The sequence below is a fragment of the Lutzomyia longipalpis genome, chromosome 4 (genome assembly GCF_024334085.1).
Source record: "Lutzomyia longipalpis isolate SR_M1_2022 chromosome 4, ASM2433408v1".
Lineage (NCBI taxonomy): Eukaryota > Metazoa > Arthropoda > Insecta > Diptera > Psychodidae > Lutzomyia > Lutzomyia longipalpis.
The window spans coordinates 5,509,566-5,528,458 of NC_074710.1; the positions used below are offsets into that span (position 1 = coordinate 5,509,566).

Below are 18,893 nucleotides of genomic sequence, written 5' to 3' on the forward strand. Positions count from 1 at the left end.
TGCAGCAGCGCCATCTGTTCGAGCTGCCATCTCGGGTTTTTTTATTATTTTGCAAAAGATTGCAATTTGTGTAATTTTTTCGTGTTTTTCCTTGAAAATTGGGGTGAAAAGTGGATAATTGGACACTGGAAAACCTTTAGCGGTGTTTAAACTAAGCAGTGAGTGTTTGTTTCGCATTGTTTTTGGGGAACTTTGACGGGAAATTGAGGTGAAAAAAAAATCTTTGAGTGCATGTTTGGGATTCTTTGTTTTGGCCAGCGGCATTTTAGGCATCTTCTTGTCGTTTTTGCAGTACCCCCAGCTGATTTTTGCATTCACCGCCATGGGTGGTGCGTGGGTGTGAGGATTATTGGAGCGTTTAAATTGTCAGGGAAGGCGCATTGAGAGCGCAAATTGTGTGAAGCCACCAGTCTTACTAAAAGTGAAGGAGGAGGAACTTCCGGACGCCAGGATGAATTCAATTCCATCGACGGCACCCACATCGGCAGATGCATGCCTCAGTATTGTGCACAGCCTCATGTGCCACAGGCAGGGTGGTGAGAGTGAGGGCTTTGCCAAGCGTGCCATTGAGAGTCTCGTGAAGAAGCTCAAGGAGAAGCGCGATGAGCTTGATTCCCTCATAACGGCCATCACGACAAATGGGGCACATCCCAGTAAGTGCGTCACCATTCAGCGTACCCTCGATGGACGTCTGCAGGTGGCCGGGCGGAAGGGCTTCCCGCATGTAATCTACGCACGCATCTGGCGATGGCCGGATCTGCATAAAAACGAACTGAAGCACGTAAAGTACTGTCAGTATGCTTTTGACCTCAAATGTGACTCCGTGTGCGTGAATCCCTATCACTATGAACGCGTTGTCTCACCGGGCATTGACCTGAGTGGGTTGACACTGCAATCGGGCCCCAGTAGGATTGTTAAGGATGAATACTCTGCTGGTGGTTTGGTACCGAGTCAAATGGAGATGGAAGCACTCGATACGGGCACCATACAGCACCATCCACCACCACCGATGAACAATTCATCCTACGCTGGATACCAGCAAGGTGAGAAAGTTCCCCAATTTCAGGAGCTTTGAGGGATTTTAATGAATTAAAAAATCAAACATAATGCGTCCAGTTATAAGAGTTGGTGTCCCACAACGTGTAAAAGTTTGTTTATGCGTTGTAATTTAATTTCTGAGTTGTAGGAGAAACTGGGGTAATTCGGTGAATTTTTGGGAGATAATTTTTCCTGAGTTCCATGGAAATATTTGAGATTTCCCATGACTACTATCTTATAGAAAATTTTCCGGGCTACAACTTTGTCTCAGACGATTTTTCTCTATCTCAATGGGAAAATGCTTTTTCAGGCCATTTTCCAAACCCTTCCAAATTTGCCTGTTCCAAAAATCCTGGGGTAAAACGGTTAATTGCGTTTTTTGTTCGCGAATCTTAATTTAATGAAATTATTTTAGCAAGACACTTATAATATCTATTTTTTTTTTTAATAAAAAAATACAAAAAATTAAAAAAAAAAACGTTAAATTTAAGAAATTTCCTTTTTTATTTTTTTAGTTTATAAAAATTGGTAATAGGAAGTGATTAAACATCCCAAATTGTATATAATAGTTATACTAATTAAGGGAAATTATTCTTTCAAAAATTTAAAAAGTTATTTTAAAAAAAACACCAAATTCACCATTTTGCCCCAAGCGGTACTTTTTACTATCAGTGTTCTACGAGAAAACTCGGAAATTTTTTTCGGAAAATTCAGATTAGATTCGTGTTTAGCAATAGTTACTCTGTCTCAAAATGCATTTGGATCAAAAAATATTTCAGAGAATTTCGCCAAAACTGAATTTGTAGTTGAGTGGTCAGAGTAACTTTGAGGTTAGAAAAATTTGTTTTTCAAATAAAAGCCAAAATATTGGATCAATTATTATGAAACTTTCTATGCTTAGGCAGGGGTATGAAGTGCAACTACTGACAAAATTAGACAGATAAGCTCTCACTGCTTCTTGAGATATTAATTTTTATTTTTTTTTTCAAATTCACCATTTTACCCCAGTTACCCCTATTAGTAGGCAAAGTTGATTTTCTTTTTATGAAATTCATCACTTTGAAAGATAAAAATGCTCATATCTCAAGTTCTATAAGACCTACAGTTTCTTGACTAGTTTTGGAAAGGTATTGAAATAAGCTATGATGACGGATTTTTGTTCTACCAAAACAGTTTTTTGATTTTTTTTTATCCTAAAAGAATGGTTTTAGACATTTCTGATGTTCTAGAAAGTTGTAGAGAATTGCAAAACCTTTAATTTGATACCGGATTGAGCAAAATCGGACGAGCAGAACAGGAGATATGGCTCTTAGAACTTTTCAAATTCAAGAATTTTTCAAATGGCGATATCTTCTAAACGGCGACATAGATTTTCTTCATTTTCGGACTGGTGAAAGATATTAAGTCTGGCTACAACATATCAAAATTTAAAGGAAAACAATAACAGATGTTGGGAGATATAGCCCCTTAAAGTTAGGCAATTTTTGTTTTTGTTTTTAGCGCCTCTTGCGGATGTTTTTGAAACTTGAAATGTTCTAGACAGTTGTAGGGCTTCTCAATACCTTTCATTTGATACCAAGATGGTCAAAATCGGTCAAGCCGTTCTCGAGTTATATCGAAAAAACACTTTTTGCTTTAGGCCGCCATATTTGCTAAACCGCTTGACCGATTTTCAAGTATGAATTGTTGATGAAAACGTCTCATTGAGCTCTACAACATATTAAAATTTTAGACCTCTAGCTATAACGGAAGTGGTTGAAAGTGTTTCAAAATGGCGGCTGGCGGCCATTTTGGATTTCGAAAATATGAAAAAAAAAAATGAAAAACATTCACATTTCGTAATGTGGGATGTCTAAAACGTGCTCATACGAAGTTTGGTATACCAACTTATTTGTCCCTTTAGGACCTCATACAATGACAGTTCCACCGGATGGTGGTCTCCCGTCAACTGCATGCATCCACCCGGGGCAGCAGGTGCAACAGCAACCGATTGTTTCACTCGCCGGCATGGCGGCAACAGCTCAGGCGAATGTTATGCCATCCTCAGCACCTCCCGAAGGGGCATTGCAAGCTCAATCGCCCCCGCAGACCTACTATGCAGGTACACCAGCTGTACCACCAGCAGCGGCTGAGCAGCAACTCCCCGTGGAGGCACAACCACAAGCTACAGCAGGTAGCAGCATGACAATCATCCAGACATCGGCATCAGCATCGGGGCATCCGCAGAAGAATGGCTACGTTGCAGCAGCGGCATCGGGAGCAGCGACACCTGGTGCGGGTGGTGGTGGTGGTGGAGCAGGTCAAGTGCAATCAACACAGCCATTCACGTCTGCAGAATCCATTCAGGGCACCTGGACGGGTTCCAGCACTCTCACCTACACGCAATCAATGCAACCACCGGACATGAGGCAGAATCAATCAATGTTCTGTGAGTTTCTTCGCGGAAAACTTTCTCAAATCTCTTCTTGCTAAACATTCTCTTAATGGAACCTTTCAGGGTCACATGGGAACTCCCATATTCAGGGGGAAGTCTTTGGGCATCAGCGCTTGCTGTCGCGTCAACCAGCCCCTGAATATTGGTGCTCTGTGGCGTACTTTGAGTTGGACACACAAGTGGGGGAGACGTACAAGGTGCCGTCGTCAAAGCCAAATGTCATTGTTGATGGGTACGTTGATCCCTCTGGGGGGAATCGCTTCTGCCTCGGGGCACTCAGCAATGTCCACCGAACGGAACAGAGTGAACGCGCCCGGTTGCACATTGGCAAGGGCGTACAGCTTGATCTCCGCGGCGAAGGGGATGTCTGGATGCGCTGCCTCAGTGATCATTCAGTCTTCGTGCAGAGCTACTACCTCGATCGCGAAGCAGGACGAACTCCCGGTGATGCTGTTCACAAAATCTATCCAGCTGCATACATTAAGGTTAATTGATGTCTTTTCTTGCTCAATTGAGATGAATTAATTTCTTTTTATTTGTTGTTTTTTTGTTGTTGTGAAAAAAAAGGTCTTTGATTTGCGCCAATGCTACAGACAAATGCAATCTTTGGCCGCCAATGCTCAAGCAGCAGCTGCAGCACAGGCAGCTGCCGTTGCGGGGCTCCCTGGATCTCAAATAGGCGCTCCACCACGCAGTAAGTACAAAATTATTTGATATTTTTTAACCAAAGGACATTATGCACAAGACATGGGCCAAGTACCTAATTCAAATAAACGGAGAAACCAATTTTGACCCATCCAGTTTTGTAGGGAATCAAAAAAGAATAAAGAATCGCCAAAAATATTCAACATTTTCTACTGGGATCACAAAGAAAAAAAAAGCCAAGTTTCGTAAACAATTCAAAAAAAATTGGCGACCATTTTCCATTTTGTCCCTTTCAATGCATGAAATGTCAAACTGGTTGGGTCAAAATTGTTTTCTCTATTTTCTCGAATTAGGTACTTGGCCCATATCAACTGCATGAACTCCTTTCATCATTTGGTTAGTAAAGTTAACACATTGAAAACCCGTGAAAACCGATTTACATTACGCATTCAATGTTTTTTTACGCAACGTGTAATAAAGTCATTCTGGGAAAAATGTTCCCGGCTGGGCTAACGTTGAGTTTAATAGCATAAAAATCGCATAAATAATTTTTATTTTAATATAAATTAAAATGAATTGAGCCCGAGGAATTTTGGAGTGTTTAAAAAACATAAAAATTGCCTGAGAAATTGTTCGTTTTTTTTTTTTAGAGAAATTTGAAATTAATATCAGTAAAGTTCTGATGAAAAATTTAACCCTTTCGCGACCGATTGATTCAGCAAAATTAATAAATTACGCAATATTTTTTTTATTTTTGGAGCTTTTATGTTTGTCTAACAAAAAGAACTTCTGTAAAAGTTTCAAAAATTTCATGAAATGTTCAAAATCTTGGTGAAATTTTTGAAAATTTCATGAATCTAGAGTATTTTTTTAAAGCTACAGAATATATTAGGAAAGATAATTATTTAAAATTCACGTATTAAGTATTTCAATTAGGGATAGAATAACGATTTCTAGAATTCAGTTCCTGTTAGATCTTCCTTTAAAAAAAAAACAAAATGGCGCTGAAATTTATTTTTATCTTTTAGAAATTTTGATAAATCATTTTAAAATATAAAGTCAAAATTCTTCTTATCTAGCTAGAAAGAATGTTTCTGGGATCTGACTAACAACCTAAAAGTTCAGACAGGTTAATTTTTTTTCTTTTAGTGTCAAAATAATTTAATTCCGGATAAAACTTCTTCTATAATAAATAATCGAAAAGAGAATTTTAAAATGTTTCTATAAGAAAAAACGTCAAAAATATGAAACGTAAAGTTAGAAAAAATGTCAAAAACTAAAAAAAGAAAAGTCAAACGTTGAAAATGTCAAGCATTAAAAAAAATCACAGCTGAAACGTCAAAAGTTCTTGACAAGTAATTTTAAACATTAGAAAAGAAACTTTAAGCGTTAAAATTAGTAAATAATACTTTCAAAATACCGTTAAAGGCTTAGAAGATACGTCAAGTTTAATATTAAACGTCAAACAAACAATAACTTTACCTACACGTTAGAAAATAAACGGAAATAGTAGTAAGAATTGCATAAATTATCAAAAACCGCTAATTCGAATGCTAGAGAAACATTCTTTTCTGTCAATTCCTGCCTACGTCTTTGTAAAAATCAACAAAAATCGAAAACATAACGATTTTTCAAAGTTTAATTCTTCATTAATCCAATTTGGATAAAAAAGAGATAAAATCTAACTAAAAATTCAAATTTTCTTAGTTTAAATCGGAATTGTAAAAACGAGAAAAGTTAATCTAATCTTCTGAATAATTAGTTTTCTTATGAAAATCAGTTTCAAATATTAATCGAAAAGCAAGGAATTGAAAATAAAATTTTTAGGAAATTCTAAGAAATGTATCACTGATCGCCAAAAAACTGCTGGGCCGATTTTTATCAAGCATTTTTTAAAACTATACTAGTTTATTTATTCAAATTAACCCATGCTAACGAGGTCATAGATCTTCTGTACGTAGGACCTTCATTTTCTAGAATTTGATTAATAAGCCTATAAGAAATATAATTCCTGAAAATAAAATTTTTAGCCCCCATGGGGGCGTCGGTAGACACCGTATGATATATCATACGTTTAACGAAAGGGGGTTGAAAAAATCTAATTTTTTCTCAGTGTTGAAACCAAAACTTTAATTTATTTAAATGCATAAATTACATAATTTATGTTAAAATGAAGTATTCTGGCTATATTTTGGACCAGAATTAATTAATTGATCCAATAGAACTCCAATCTTTGGGTTTCAGAATCAACTCACCGCGTTCTTGTAGAGTTCTAGCTCTAAGAAGATAGAAGCTGAACTTGTCGTGGTTCCCACAGTTGTCCTCATCGCTAACAGTTGCGTAGCCAGGAAATAAAATAACCATCTCAAGTTGCATGGTTGGCTCTAGGGCGGAGACTTCTTGTGAGCATGCTGACAAGTCTCCGGACAGAGCCGGATGTGCTATTCTTCTTCGTTCTCAGACCTACAAAAATCAAGATTTTCGCTATAATTTTTATATTTCCCGGTGTTAGATACTTTTTAATACTTACGATGTATCTGATTTAGCACTTCCTGACATTCCTTTTCACTGAAATTTATATTTTCATTCCCAAACTCTTAAATCTTCCCTCACAGAAATAAACTCGCACTATAACCTAAAAAGTACCTCAATTCAACCAACGTATGATATATCATACGCAGATGTTTATCACGTAAAATATTGAATAATTTGCGGCCGGAGACGGATATTTTGCTTAATTCACAAAGTTTTATTAATAAATAAGAGATTTTGCACAAAATATTACGGAGAAAAAGGGAATTTTCACTTAAAATACACACATTTTGGTTTCCGGACAACTTTGCATTTGGATACACTTAGATTTTTGTCAAAAAATAACATTATTTTATGTTTTAGACACCCAGGAAAATTAATATAAAGAGTTAAGGGTATATAAAAGTGGAAAACACTAACCCGGAAGGAAAATTTTGCGAATTCGCGTCATAAAAATTAATCAAAAATTACCAATTTTGCGTATGATATACAGTCGTGACCTCGTGGTAGGACCGTCGTCAAAATGACTTCTCCGCGGTAAAACGGCTTCAGAATGAGGAAATTTGCCTTCGCAGTGGGACAATTAGTACTATTGGAAAGGTAGGATACTAATTGTCCCACTGCGAAGGCAAAATTCCTCATTCTGAAGCCGTTTTACCGCGGAGAAGTCATTTTGACGATGGTCCTACCACGAGGTCACGACTGTATCATACAAAAAGTGAGGATGGGTTAATTGATCATCAGTATATTAAGGGGAAACGACTTAATTTGAACTTCCTTAATTAATACCCTTAATACCTTAATTGTTTTTATTTTATTAATAGAGGATTTATAAGGACACGAAGAGGTCTGAATTGGGCTACGTTCCCCTAACATTAGATTTTTTAAAGTCATTTTTTGGTTTTTTTAAATAAAAACTATTTTTTTAATGTTAAAATTCCTTATTTCTGCTTTAGAGTTTATTGGTTTTGTTCCTGATCAAGCTCTATGATCGCTGGAAAGGATATTTTAGAACAAAATGTAATCAAATCTGTCTCTTTAGGTCTCAATGCAGCTGCTGGGATTGGTGTGGATGACCTTCGGCGTCTCTGTATCCTGCGCCTGAGCTTTGTGAAGGGCTGGGGTCCTGACTATCCGCGACAGAGCATCAAGGATACTCCATGTTGGGTAGAGGTTCACCTCCATCGAGCTCTTCAACTTCTCGACGAGGTACTCCACACAATGCCCATCGATGGACCCCGCACCGTTGAGTAAGAAAGGAGGAAAGGATGAGCCCCCTAAGCTGACTTCTCAGAGCCATTTTTACAAACTTATTATATTGCATTATGTAAATAATTTAATAGAGAGAAAAAAAACATTTAATTGAATAAAACATTCACACATTGCATTTTTCCCCGTGTGGGGGCGTTATGATTGGTTGTTGTTGACAAAATTAATGGAATAGGAGCCACTCTTCTCATCCTTCACCATGCGGAAGTTATTCGTGGAGAGTCCAAAGGGCTTCAGGATGAGATTCCCCACATCCTTGAGCTTTCCCAGCATCTCCTCTTTTAGCTTTTCGTTGCGTTCCTGCACCATTTCCGTGAGACGTGCCGACGCGAAACGGGCGTCTGTATTGCCGGGATCAAGGGTGAGGATACGCTGGTAATCCTCGAGACTCTCCTCGAGTTTCTCCAACTTCTCCAGGCACACTGCTCGCCTGAAAAAAAGAAGGGTAAGTCGGGGAAAAAAAAGAAATGTGCGTGTCAGGTGTGGGGTTCGAACCCACGCTCCCTCTCGGGAACCAGAGCTTAAATCTGGCGCCTTAGACCGCTCGGCCAACCTGACTGCGCTTAGTCACGGCACTAAGATTCACATCATCTTTTAATGCGCCAAACTCATCACAATTCCCTGACCAATGTTGACCAGGTCAAAGAGGAATCCCTCCTCGGAACTCACCTCTGGAGCACTTTTAGGTAGTCTGGCTTCAGCAAGAGAGCCACCGTGCAGTCCTCAATGACGCGCGAGAATTCCTCCAGCTTCACATTTGTGGCTGCTCTGTTGGCAAAGAAAACTGCCCGCTGTTCCACAGAGTCAACAGGGCAAATCTTCACGCCAGCACTGTACAGGATGAGGGAATCCTCGTAATTCCCTTCGCGGAAGCAACGATTTCCTTCACTTTTCAGCTGAACAATCACATCCGTGAGGTTAGGAATATTTGTTTCTGAATCACCATCCGGAGGCAGGGATGTCTCCGTTCTATCACACTCCTCCATTGTGTCCCTTTGTCCCGTCTCTTGGCCCAGCGTACTACTTTGTCATCTATTTCAAGGATTTTATGGAATTTTCCTCGGGAAAATTCAATGGAAAACAAAACAACAAATTGCTTCAACTATTTTATTAGACTGTCCCACAAATGACCTTCACTTCATGCTCAAGTTGCTCAGTTTTAGTGAGAAAAAAACTTACCTGAAGCTTAAAAGTGCTGAATATAAATTAATTTTTAAGCTGGAAAAGTTTTCTTACATTTTTCTTGTTTCTTTTCTCATTTAAGATTAAATTAAAGGAAAAAAAAAGCAAGATTGATAAGATCTCAAATGATTTCCGTAACGAAACTTTAGTTTTGTGGAACAAACGAAACCAAAAGAAAACGAAACAATATTCGCTGAGAAAGGGGAACTAAAGTAGTTTTACAGACTTAACCTATTAATCTTAATTTCTTAGAATATAAGGAAAGCAGAAAAAATTTCATTTGTGGTTACTTGAAACGTTAGAAACGCGTTCTAAGTTTTTAATGTTACTGTGGACAAACAAGCAAGAAATTACAGCAAAAAAGTAAGTTAAACTGGTTAAATTGTTTCTTTTTTCCAATTGAAATAAAATTAAAAATTGACAAGGCCTCAAAGCTCCAAAACGTTTGAAGAAAACAAATTAAGAAACAAAACCCAAATGTTTCACAGCAAAGAAACGAGAAATAATGAAACTTAATGGTTTCGTTAACGTTTAAAACAAACAAAAAAACAAAGAAATATACGAAAATATTGTTTTGGAAATAAAGAAACTTTGATAGAAAACATTTTCAAAGAATTAAATAATTTTTCAGACCATAAGGACAAGACAAAAATTATCAGAATGTAAAAAAATCCAAAATGAGCAAAAACTAGTTTCGCGTGAAACATCAGAAACGCGTGTACCAAGTTCTCAAAGCAGCATTGGGATGTCCTAAAAAGTTCTTTTTATGAAAAACTCTAGGTGGTCGAAAATTGAATATCAAAACGGTCAAAAAGCTTAGTTTATCGGCGCCATGATATTTTCATTTTCTAGATTATTTTAATTTTAATAAAATCATCAAAATGATAAGAAAATGCAGCAATAAGTAAACTTGAAGGATTTTTAATGTGAAAAAAATTGAACTTAACCTCACTTTATGAATAATCTTGTGGTTCAGAAAGCTTCCGGAACTCCTTGTAAATTCTGCTAACATGGAAGGAAGACGTAAGAAACGCTAAAACCTTAATTTCTTAACAAATAAAAAACAAACATTTATTTATTTTCTCATTTATTTCCTCTCTCATAGTACAGCAATTACAATTCCTGCAAAAGCTTAATTATCAAAGATCAATATAATGTACAAAAATGTGATGAAAAAAGTTATATTTTACCTTATTAAATACTTTTAGATCGAACTCTTTACTGGAACTCTGTGCGAGTAACTGGTCTCTGTACATTTTAATTAAATATATTGTATATTAGTTTTATCCGTTTTTTTTAATCCCAAAAAGGGTTCATCATCATACCACGAGATACATTAATTTTATTGTTTTTTTTTTTTTTAGAGAAAATGCATATAAAAAGCCACTATAATACTATTCTCAAATGCCTCGTATAATCTTAATTATATAAATACTTTTTTTTCTCTTTCTCTCTAAAGAAATGCTTTGATATAAAAATGCTTATTTTTTTATTTTTTTATATAAATATATAAAATGTTTTTTACTATCTATCAAGTCTTAAAGGGACAGGGAGATATTGTGAGAGATTTTTTATTTAAAATTGCATTCAGAAGGAAAGATGGGGAATGAGTTGGAATTTAAATAAAATTAGGGTTATTAAATGGTTACTAATTGAACAAAAATTTCCAGCAATTGAATACTTCTTAAGTCAATCAGAAACTAAATAGAATATTCGGCAACTGAAAAAAAAAAAAAATAAGTTGTCAGCAACCAAATTAAATTTTTGGAAATCGAATAAAAAAATACAGCAACCGAATTAACAATTCAGCAGCAGAATAAAATAATCAGCAATGGAATAAAATTGTCAGCAACCGAATAAAATATTCAGAAACTAAATAAAATTTTCAGCAGCAGAATAAAATAATCAGCAATGGAATAAAATTATCAGCAACCGAATAAAATGTTTCACAACTTAATAAAATTAATCGTAACCGAATAAAGTATCAGTAACTGAATAATGTATTGAGAAATTAAATAAAACAGTCAGAAACCGAATAAAATATTAATAAACTAAAAATAAATCAGGAAGAAAATAAAATTTTCTGCGACCGAATTAACAATTCAGCTACCGAATAAAATTATCAGCTATTGAATAAAATATTCAGAAACCATATAAAATAGTCAGCAACTGAATACGTAAATTGTTAGGAAATTAAATAAAATATTTCACCACTTAACAAAATTTTCAGCAACTGAATAAAAAATTCAGCAACCGAATAAAACTATCAGCAACTGAATAAAAAATTCAGCAACCGAATAAAAATATCAGAAATTGAATAAAAAATTCAGCAACCTCATAAAATTTTCGGCAGCAGAATCAAATTATTAGCAACAGAATTGAAGTATTGACAACCGAATAAATAATTCAGTGTCTTAACAATTTATTCAACGTTTGATTAAAAGAATCAGCAACTAAATAAACTAATTCAGCAATTGAATTTAGAACTGCTTAATAAAAATTTTATTTTTCTATCCTTTATTGAATTTGACTGTTAATTTATAATTTAAACTGAGTTTTTTTTTTAAATAATTATAAATTAATTTTAAAATTCAGATTAATTTTTTTTGCTGAATTTGTTATAATATAAAAAAAATACTGAATGTTTTTATTTTTCATAAAATGAAAGTTTTCTCTAAATTGATTTAAATTTCAGCATATGACCGATCTTATCTAAAAAAAAAAACACATCAAAATTCCATTCAAGCTAACTTTGCACTCAAGCTGTGCATGAATCATCCAATGGCCATTCTGCTTGAGATTCTCAACCAATCAGAGAGAATTTTTATTCTTCTTCTTCTTCACTTAACCTTCAACAAGAAGTCTTACCTTCAATTTGATTGGTTAAATGAATAATGTTCCTCCCAGACTTTGAATAAAAAATTCCAATCAATCCATCTCCCAAGTGAATGCAATTAATAAATAAATCACATTTTGCATGAGAAGAAAGTACGTCTTGTGTGATTTGTGCTTTGTTTTAGAAACAATTCAAAGAAAAAATAAACTTAAATATAACTAGAGATATGAAAAAGTATAGAACCATCTTTTGAAAGAAAATATAAAATCTTCAAAGATTCGATATGTTTTACCTTAATAGAGCAAGATAATAGATTTCCTCGATTAATCACTAGATAAATTGATAAATAATCTCATCGTATGTCCTATCGTTGGCCTCGTCGTGCATTAGTTGATGCCAATTGTAGGCATTCTCCTCCTCCTGTCACACACTCGTCTCTGAATTGAGTTTGAGGACAAATTTGTTGCTTTTGGGATCAACAACCTCCTCGGAGACGTGAAAATGCGGCAAACGGTGCACCGTGACAACGAGGGAGATGTCACTCTGGATGAGCTGGAAGGAGCACCCGTCGGACAGAGGCCGCGAGAGGAGTTCATCGCAAATGAGTGACCACGATTGCACTGGGCGACGTTCCTTTTCACTCTGCATCACCGGAAATTCCACGAGGTAGGGCTCCAGGAAGGCACGCGGGGCTAAATCGTGCTTCAGACAGTGCGCTAAGTGTTTGAGGATTGACTCCACCGTATGCCGTGGCTGTTGTCGCGTGACACGCAGATACTTCTGCAGAGCACGAGCCATTGATGGGAAGACCGCTTGGGCAGCTTCCTGCGGATCCAGCGGAATAGCCGGGGCTGGTTCATTGTGCACACGCTTAATGTGCGTGAAGGCCTCCTCGGCGGCTGTTATGAGCCTCGCACGTCGCTTCTTCACCCGCCGTTCGTACTCGTGCTCCTCGTAGAAGCGCTCATTGTGACTCGAATCCCTCCGTCGAGCATGAGCCGCCAGAACGGCACGAGATTGACTCTGCTGCTGCGACGCATTCACCCCATCAACGTCGTAGTATTTGAACGTTGACAGCGCCTTCCGTTGGGATTTGGACACCGGAATACGCTCAAGATAAGGATTGTATATTGTGAATTCCGTGTAGTACTTCTGCAGCACCCACACAGCTGCCCGTTGGATACTAAACTGCCCAATTGTGTACGAACGACTCTCCCCATCTGGGCTCCGTACCACCTTCACGTAGTACACGGGCTGCTGGTGCCGAACCTCCAGCAAAATCACCGCAATGTAGTGAATAAAGAGGAGAGTATCGGCGAAACTTGTGGCAAAGGCAACGAGGGATTTGTAGTCAGCCGCCTCGGCACCCTCAATGATTGCCTTTGTTCCCTCGGTGACTTGAACCACGTAGAAGAGCCAAAAGGCGAAAGTTGAGACCAAAACAAGGAGGATCACCGTGGCACGAAACAAGAAGATTCGTGGGAGTGTTGCAGCTGGCTTCCGTAGAAAGATTGCCCATAGAGCGAGTGCCAGGAGGATCATTCGAACAGCCAGGGAGACCAATTGTCCTGCAGCAAGGATAAATCGGTTAAGGATTTCATTGGAGGTACATCTTGAAGGATTTAAAGGACTCTCAAAAGTCCTCAAAGGGTTAACTTTCAATTCACTAACAATTCTCATTTTTATACGCCACGCAATGTTTGTTTGACATTTACCCGGCCGGCAAGAATTATTAAAATTTTTCTTAATTTTCTCATGCCTAAAAATTTGTCTAAAATGCCTAAAAAAATTCAATATTTAACATTTTAAAGACTTTCAAAATTCTAAATTACGAAGAAAACTAATAAATTGAAAATTAAAAAAATAGTAAAAAGAGAATCTTGTCAAATAGTTTTAATTCATTAATTTAATTCTGTTTAATTTATTACAAAGCTGGATGTTTTTTTGACAATGATAGTCCTGACAAAACTTCAGTTTTTTTCTCTTAAAAATGGATAAATGTTTAAAAATATTTTCAATATATAAAAAATTCAAATAATTCTCTCCACAATAATTGCTAGAATGTTTCAATTTAAAATCATATTCGAAATCATTTTATATAAAAGAAAATGTCAAATAAAATAAATAGTAAAATGTTAGTCAGTCATATAGGCCAGCCGGGTTAACATTTTACGACGAGTATAATATTACATGTCACGTAAGAAAATATAACACAAAAGGGTTTCTTTCCAGTCAGGAAATTCATATTTTTATTTATTTCAACTATTTTATTACGTTCTGAACTAAGAAGTTTTCTTTTAAAAGATTTATAAAAATGTAGCTGTTTTTTTATTGATAAAAATACATTGTGTGATAAAGTAAGATACATAGAGCCAGCCGGGCAAATATTTTTCGCTAAAGGAAACTATTATACGTCGCGTAGGAAAATACAAATCAAGAATATCCTTATTCTACGTATTTTATCTTATTTCAATACAGTCCAGAGTAGCAAATTCTATCGATTTTGTTACTATTTTTTTTTGAAAAAATCACACAAATAATGTGAATTTGTTTACAAAAATATCAAAACATTTGGTGTTGATGTAAAAAAAAAGTATCAGTCGAGAACGTCGAGAATACAGGCCAGCCGGGTAAACATTTTTTGACAAGGAGACAAATTATTACACGTAGCGTAAGAAAATACTTATCAAGGATATCTTAATTCAATACTATGTATTTTTAATTTAATGCGTCAGGGTGTTTTTTTTTAATTATAAAGGTTTGAAAAATATTGCAAAAATGCTTTTTTTTTTAGAAAAATAGATAAACATTTTGTGATAAAGTAAAGAACATTGGGCCAGCCGGGTAAATATTTTTCGACACGGAGACTGTTTTATACTTCGCGTAGAAAAATACAAATCAAGAATATCTTAATTCTACGTATTTTATCTCATTTCAATACAGTCCAGAGTAGCAAATTCTATCCATTTTTTTTTTAATGATAAAAAAAAAAAGAAAAATGTAATTTTTTCTAAAAACTCACTAAAATGTGAATTTGTTAAAAGTAAAAAATCAAAATATTTGGTGTTGATGTAAAAAAAAATCAGTCAAGAATATAGGCCAGCCGGGTAACTTTTTTTTTGACAAGGAGACAATTTATTACACGTTGCGTAGGAAAATACATATAAAGGATATATAATTGTATGTAGATTTTAAATAATTTAATGCGCTTAATACCTACTAGATGTTTTTTTTTTAATGAAAATGATTTAAAAAGTTTTTTTTTGGAAAAAACTGAAATATCATTTTGTGATGAAGTAAAGAGTTTAACCCTTGGAATGCGGAGCGGGGTCGTTGAACGACCCCAGCGCTATATTTCGTGCTATAACTTAATAAATATAAAAGATAGCGTTCCCATCTTTTGGAAATAAGTTCCTTGGTTATCTGAGGAGGTTGTGTAAAAATTTCAGCCCAATCCGACCACCACAAGAAAAGTTATTAAGAAAAATGTAGAAGAAGGGAATTCAAAAATTGGTGTAACGGTCATTCTGCGGAAAATTTCTTAGAGCATAAACAACATAAAACATGATTAGAAGCATGTAAATGTGCATAACAATAAAGAATATTCGAGAAATATTGCCATTTATCACGTTGCGGGAAGTTAGGGGAATGTGGGGAAGAGTGAAAAAAAAATTGCAGTTGGGGTTAACTTTCTTGGCAAATTTCTCAAAAAGAAATTGTGAAAAATGATTGAAAAATGTTTTTCCTTAATATCTCCTTCTAAGTATTTTAGAGCGACGAATTTGTGGTGCAGGGTGCAAGAGGACTATATAAGGAATCTATAGGCACTTTTTTTTTTTTTTAACGACCCATATGGCATATTTTATTTCCTATCCACATGTACATAGGGATATTTAATAGAACTCACACATAACAACACTTCAATACAGCACATAAGACAGTCCACCTTTGCTTCCTGCCATACAATTCACCCCCCAGAACACTACACTCTGGATCCAGCCTCCCATCTAGACGAGAGGTCAGTGGCATCACTTCTTTTGAGACGCTTGTAGATCTTCCGATCCAGCAGGGATTTCGCTAGTTTGTTGGGATGCTCGCAGATTTTCTTTTTGTACTTCTTGCACATTTTAGTGATCTCCTCCGGAATTGTCGCGACGCCAAGGTCTCTGTGGATAATTTCATTTCGAACGTACCACGGGGCGTGGGATATGCTTCTGAGAATTTTTGACTGGAAACGTTGGAGGACACTGAGGTTGGACTTGCTTGTGGATCCCCAGACCTGAACACCATACGTCCAGATCGGTTTAAGCACTGCCTTGTAGATGAGGAGCTTCGTTGAGGGGGACACTTTAGAGTGTCTCCCTAGGAGCCAGTATAACTTTGAGTGCATAATTTTCAGTTGTTTGGCTTTTGCTTGCACGTGCCGCCCCCACGTCAATTTCCTATCAAAGTGGATGCCAAGGTATTTCACGTTATCCTCCCTTGGAATCTGCTTCCCATTGAGACTCACAGCCGGACAATTCGATCTCCCAAGAGTGAAGGAAATGTGGGCCGATTTTCCCTCATTCACTTTTATCCGCCAGCGCTTCAGCCACTTCGCAACATCATCCAGATGCCCCTGGAGCTCACGCGATGCTGTGTTGGGATTCCTGTGGGTAGAGAGGATGGCAGTGTCGTCGACGAAGGTAGCTGTTGAGACATACCTCGAGGTGGGGACATCACAAGTGTAGATCATATACAACACCGGTCCCATCACACTCCCTTGAGGGACACCGGCATTGATATTGCACAACTCGGACACTGCCGAGTTATGTTTGACTCTGAACCTCCTCTCCGACAGATAAGACTCGAAAAAATTGTAGTAATATTTCGGCACGTACATTCGGATCTTCTCCAACAGCCCTCCATGCCACACGCGGTCGAATGCCTGTGCCACGTCCAAAAACACTGCAGAGCAGTACATTTTTTTGTCCAGGGCAGACTGGACAATGTTGGCAATTCGATGGACCTGCTGGACTGTTGAGTGCGCCGCCCTACACCCGAACTGATGGTCCGGCATCACATGATCCCTGAGGTGGGGCATCAGCCTCCCCAAAATGACCCTCTCACAGACCTTGGACAGAATCGGGAGCAAACTTATGGGGCGGTAAGATGACACCAGGGTGTCATCTTTCCCTGGTTTCGGAATCATTTTGATAATCGACGTTTTCCATTGGGCAGGAAAATATCCAACTCGCAAGACAGCGTTAATGATGTATGTCAGTAATCGAATACAGACCTCCGGGAGCTCCCTTATCATCTTGCCCGATATTAGATCACATCCCGGTGCTTTTTTAATGTTTATCGCTTTGATAACCACTTCAACGTTCTTGGGCTTTATCTTCACCCTCTCCACCTCAACAGATAGACTGGAGGGAGAATTATCCCGGGCGGGAGGGTCTATAGGCACTAACCCGACAATTCCAGGTTGTATAGTTTGGAAGAAAATTGGCCTTCTTTTTGGGGTCGTTCAACGACCCCACCTTCGCATTCTACGTAACTACCAAGGCCTCCGCATTCCAAAGGTTAAAAAAATGTCAGGAATCTACCAGCCGGGTAAATAATTTTCGACGGTAATATACTATTTATTACATGTCACGTAATAAAAAAAATCTATACATCTTAACCATTTTATTACGCTCCGAATCCATAAATTCAAGCTCTTTTTTTATCAAAGAATTTAGAGACTTGCCAGAGGTCCACAAAGGGTTAAAAAATAAAAAGATTTCTTCAATTGTTTTTGCACCTACCTTTGCATTCGGCATTGCAGGCAAGTAGCTGACTCCTGGCAATGGGAGTGAGGTCAGCATTGTCGAAGGCTCGAGAGAAAAAGCCCAATTTGGGCATCATCACCATGGCCAGGGGACTGAAGTAGGCCACAAGGCACAGGATGAGCGACAGTGTGGTCTCCATATATCGCTGACAGGCAAACCCCATGCCGGACTCACTGCCTCCCTGCCAATTGCTAACATCCTCCATTGAGACACTCTGCTCGGACGTATTGCCCGTGACGGCGGTGGTGTTCTCCCCCCAATTCTCATCCTGCGGCAGGATTTGCACCTCAATGATTTCCTGGCCGTCGCGGGAATCGTCGAGATTGACGGTGGTCTGAAAGGGTGCCATATCGGGGCGCTTCCCTTTGTGATTCCGATGGGAATGTCTACTCCTGTGACTCCCGGATTGCTGCCTTGTCGTACGTCGCGATCGTGAACTCTGCTCCGACTTTACGGACTCCGCATCCATACCGAACGTCGTGGGCAAGGGGCTACAGATATTGCGGCAAATACACTCCCCGCGGGGTGTGAGCTCAGTGACAAGTGTTGACAGTTATTTGCACGCCAGGAATTCACCATTTGATGCATCAAGACGCGACGAAGAACAAGATCAGCGATACGACGGTGAGGGCAGTGACCGCAATCACTCTGAAATCTCACGTAAATGAAAATTTCTCATGAATGCACATCAAGATCACATCTCTGGCCAATCCACCAGCTCACACCGTATCCAAACTCACCGGAATTGTCTCGGAGAATGATTAATTTCACTGCAATTCACTTGTGGGAGCTGCGATTGGCATTTTTTATGGAGAATCAATAACTTTCCCGTGTGGATGCCTCCATTCAGCCTAATTTCCTCACTTTTCACTCATTTTCACGCACTTTTTGCACTTTTCACGTACACCACGGGGCAAAGGGAACACTACGGGGTGATTTTTGAGAACTTTCCGGGGGAAATTCTTATTAGAAATTGCAGAAAATTGTATTTAATTGTGAAAAGGAAACAAAGCCAGCGTCGTGTCAGTAATTACAAATCATACTGAAGTTTTGATATTACACAGAATCGTCGAATAAATGAGCTGATGTCATATTATTTAAAAATTTCCAAAAAAAATATTTTTTCATATTTTCTCTGTTTTCT

The 18,893-nt window shown here is 37.5% G+C and overlaps 3 protein-coding genes and 1 non-coding gene across 8 annotated transcripts; 1 reads left to right on the forward strand and 3 right to left on the reverse strand.

The window, feature by feature from the left end:
- The first annotated feature begins 14 nt into the window (after positions 1–14).
- Positions 15–8,036, forward strand: LOC129795857 (mothers against decapentaplegic homolog 4). Of its 2 annotated transcripts, none has more exons than XM_055837371.1 (6): positions 15–208; positions 293–1,043; positions 2,942–3,466; positions 3,536–3,957; positions 4,040–4,166; positions 7,692–8,036. In XM_055837371.1, the coding sequence occupies exons 2-6, from the start codon at positions 452–454 to the stop codon at positions 7,901–7,903; spliced, it is 1,878 nt and encodes a 625-aa protein (XP_055693346.1). In that variant the 5' UTR covers positions 15–208; positions 293–451; the 3' UTR covers positions 7,904–8,036. The 2 variants fall into 2 exon arrangements, with proteins under 2 accessions (XP_055693346.1, XP_055693347.1); XM_055837372.1 differs by having other exon boundaries at positions 30–158.
- LOC129795907 (tetratricopeptide repeat protein 1) lies at positions 7,960–9,040 on the reverse strand. The gene is made up of 2 exons (XM_055837456.1): positions 8,588–9,040; positions 7,960–8,348 (listed from the first exon to the last, which is right to left on the reverse strand). The coding sequence occupies exons 1-2, from the start codon at positions 8,902–8,904 to the stop codon at positions 8,057–8,059; spliced, it is 609 nt and encodes a 202-aa protein (XP_055693431.1). The 5' UTR covers positions 8,905–9,040; the 3' UTR covers positions 7,960–8,056.
- On the reverse strand, positions 8,393–8,476 carry Trnal-uaa (transfer RNA leucine (anticodon UAA)). Its single transcript has one exon. It is a non-coding gene; the product is annotated as a tRNA-Leu (tRNA).
- A 1,130-nt stretch (positions 9,041–10,170) lies between the features above and the next one.
- On the reverse strand, positions 10,171–18,793 carry LOC129795868 (vang-like protein 2). Of its 4 annotated transcripts, XR_008751158.1 has the most exons (5): positions 18,490–18,793; positions 17,726–18,397; positions 12,229–13,504; positions 11,969–12,109; positions 10,171–10,820 (listed from the first exon to the last, which is right to left on the reverse strand). XR_008751158.1 is itself a non-coding variant. In XM_055837385.1 (3 exons), exons 2-3 carry the CDS (start codon positions 18,216–18,218, stop codon positions 12,360–12,362), a joined length of 1,638 nt encoding a protein of 545 aa, XP_055693360.1. In that variant the 5' UTR covers positions 18,219–18,397; positions 18,490–18,793; the 3' UTR covers positions 10,171–12,359. The 4 variants fall into 4 exon arrangements, 1 of the variants encoding a protein (XP_055693360.1); XR_008751159.1 differs by lacking the exon at positions 11,969–12,109; XR_008751157.1 differs by having other exon boundaries at positions 11,969–13,504; positions 18,490–18,783.
- Between the last annotated feature and the right edge of the window lie 100 nt (positions 18,794–18,893).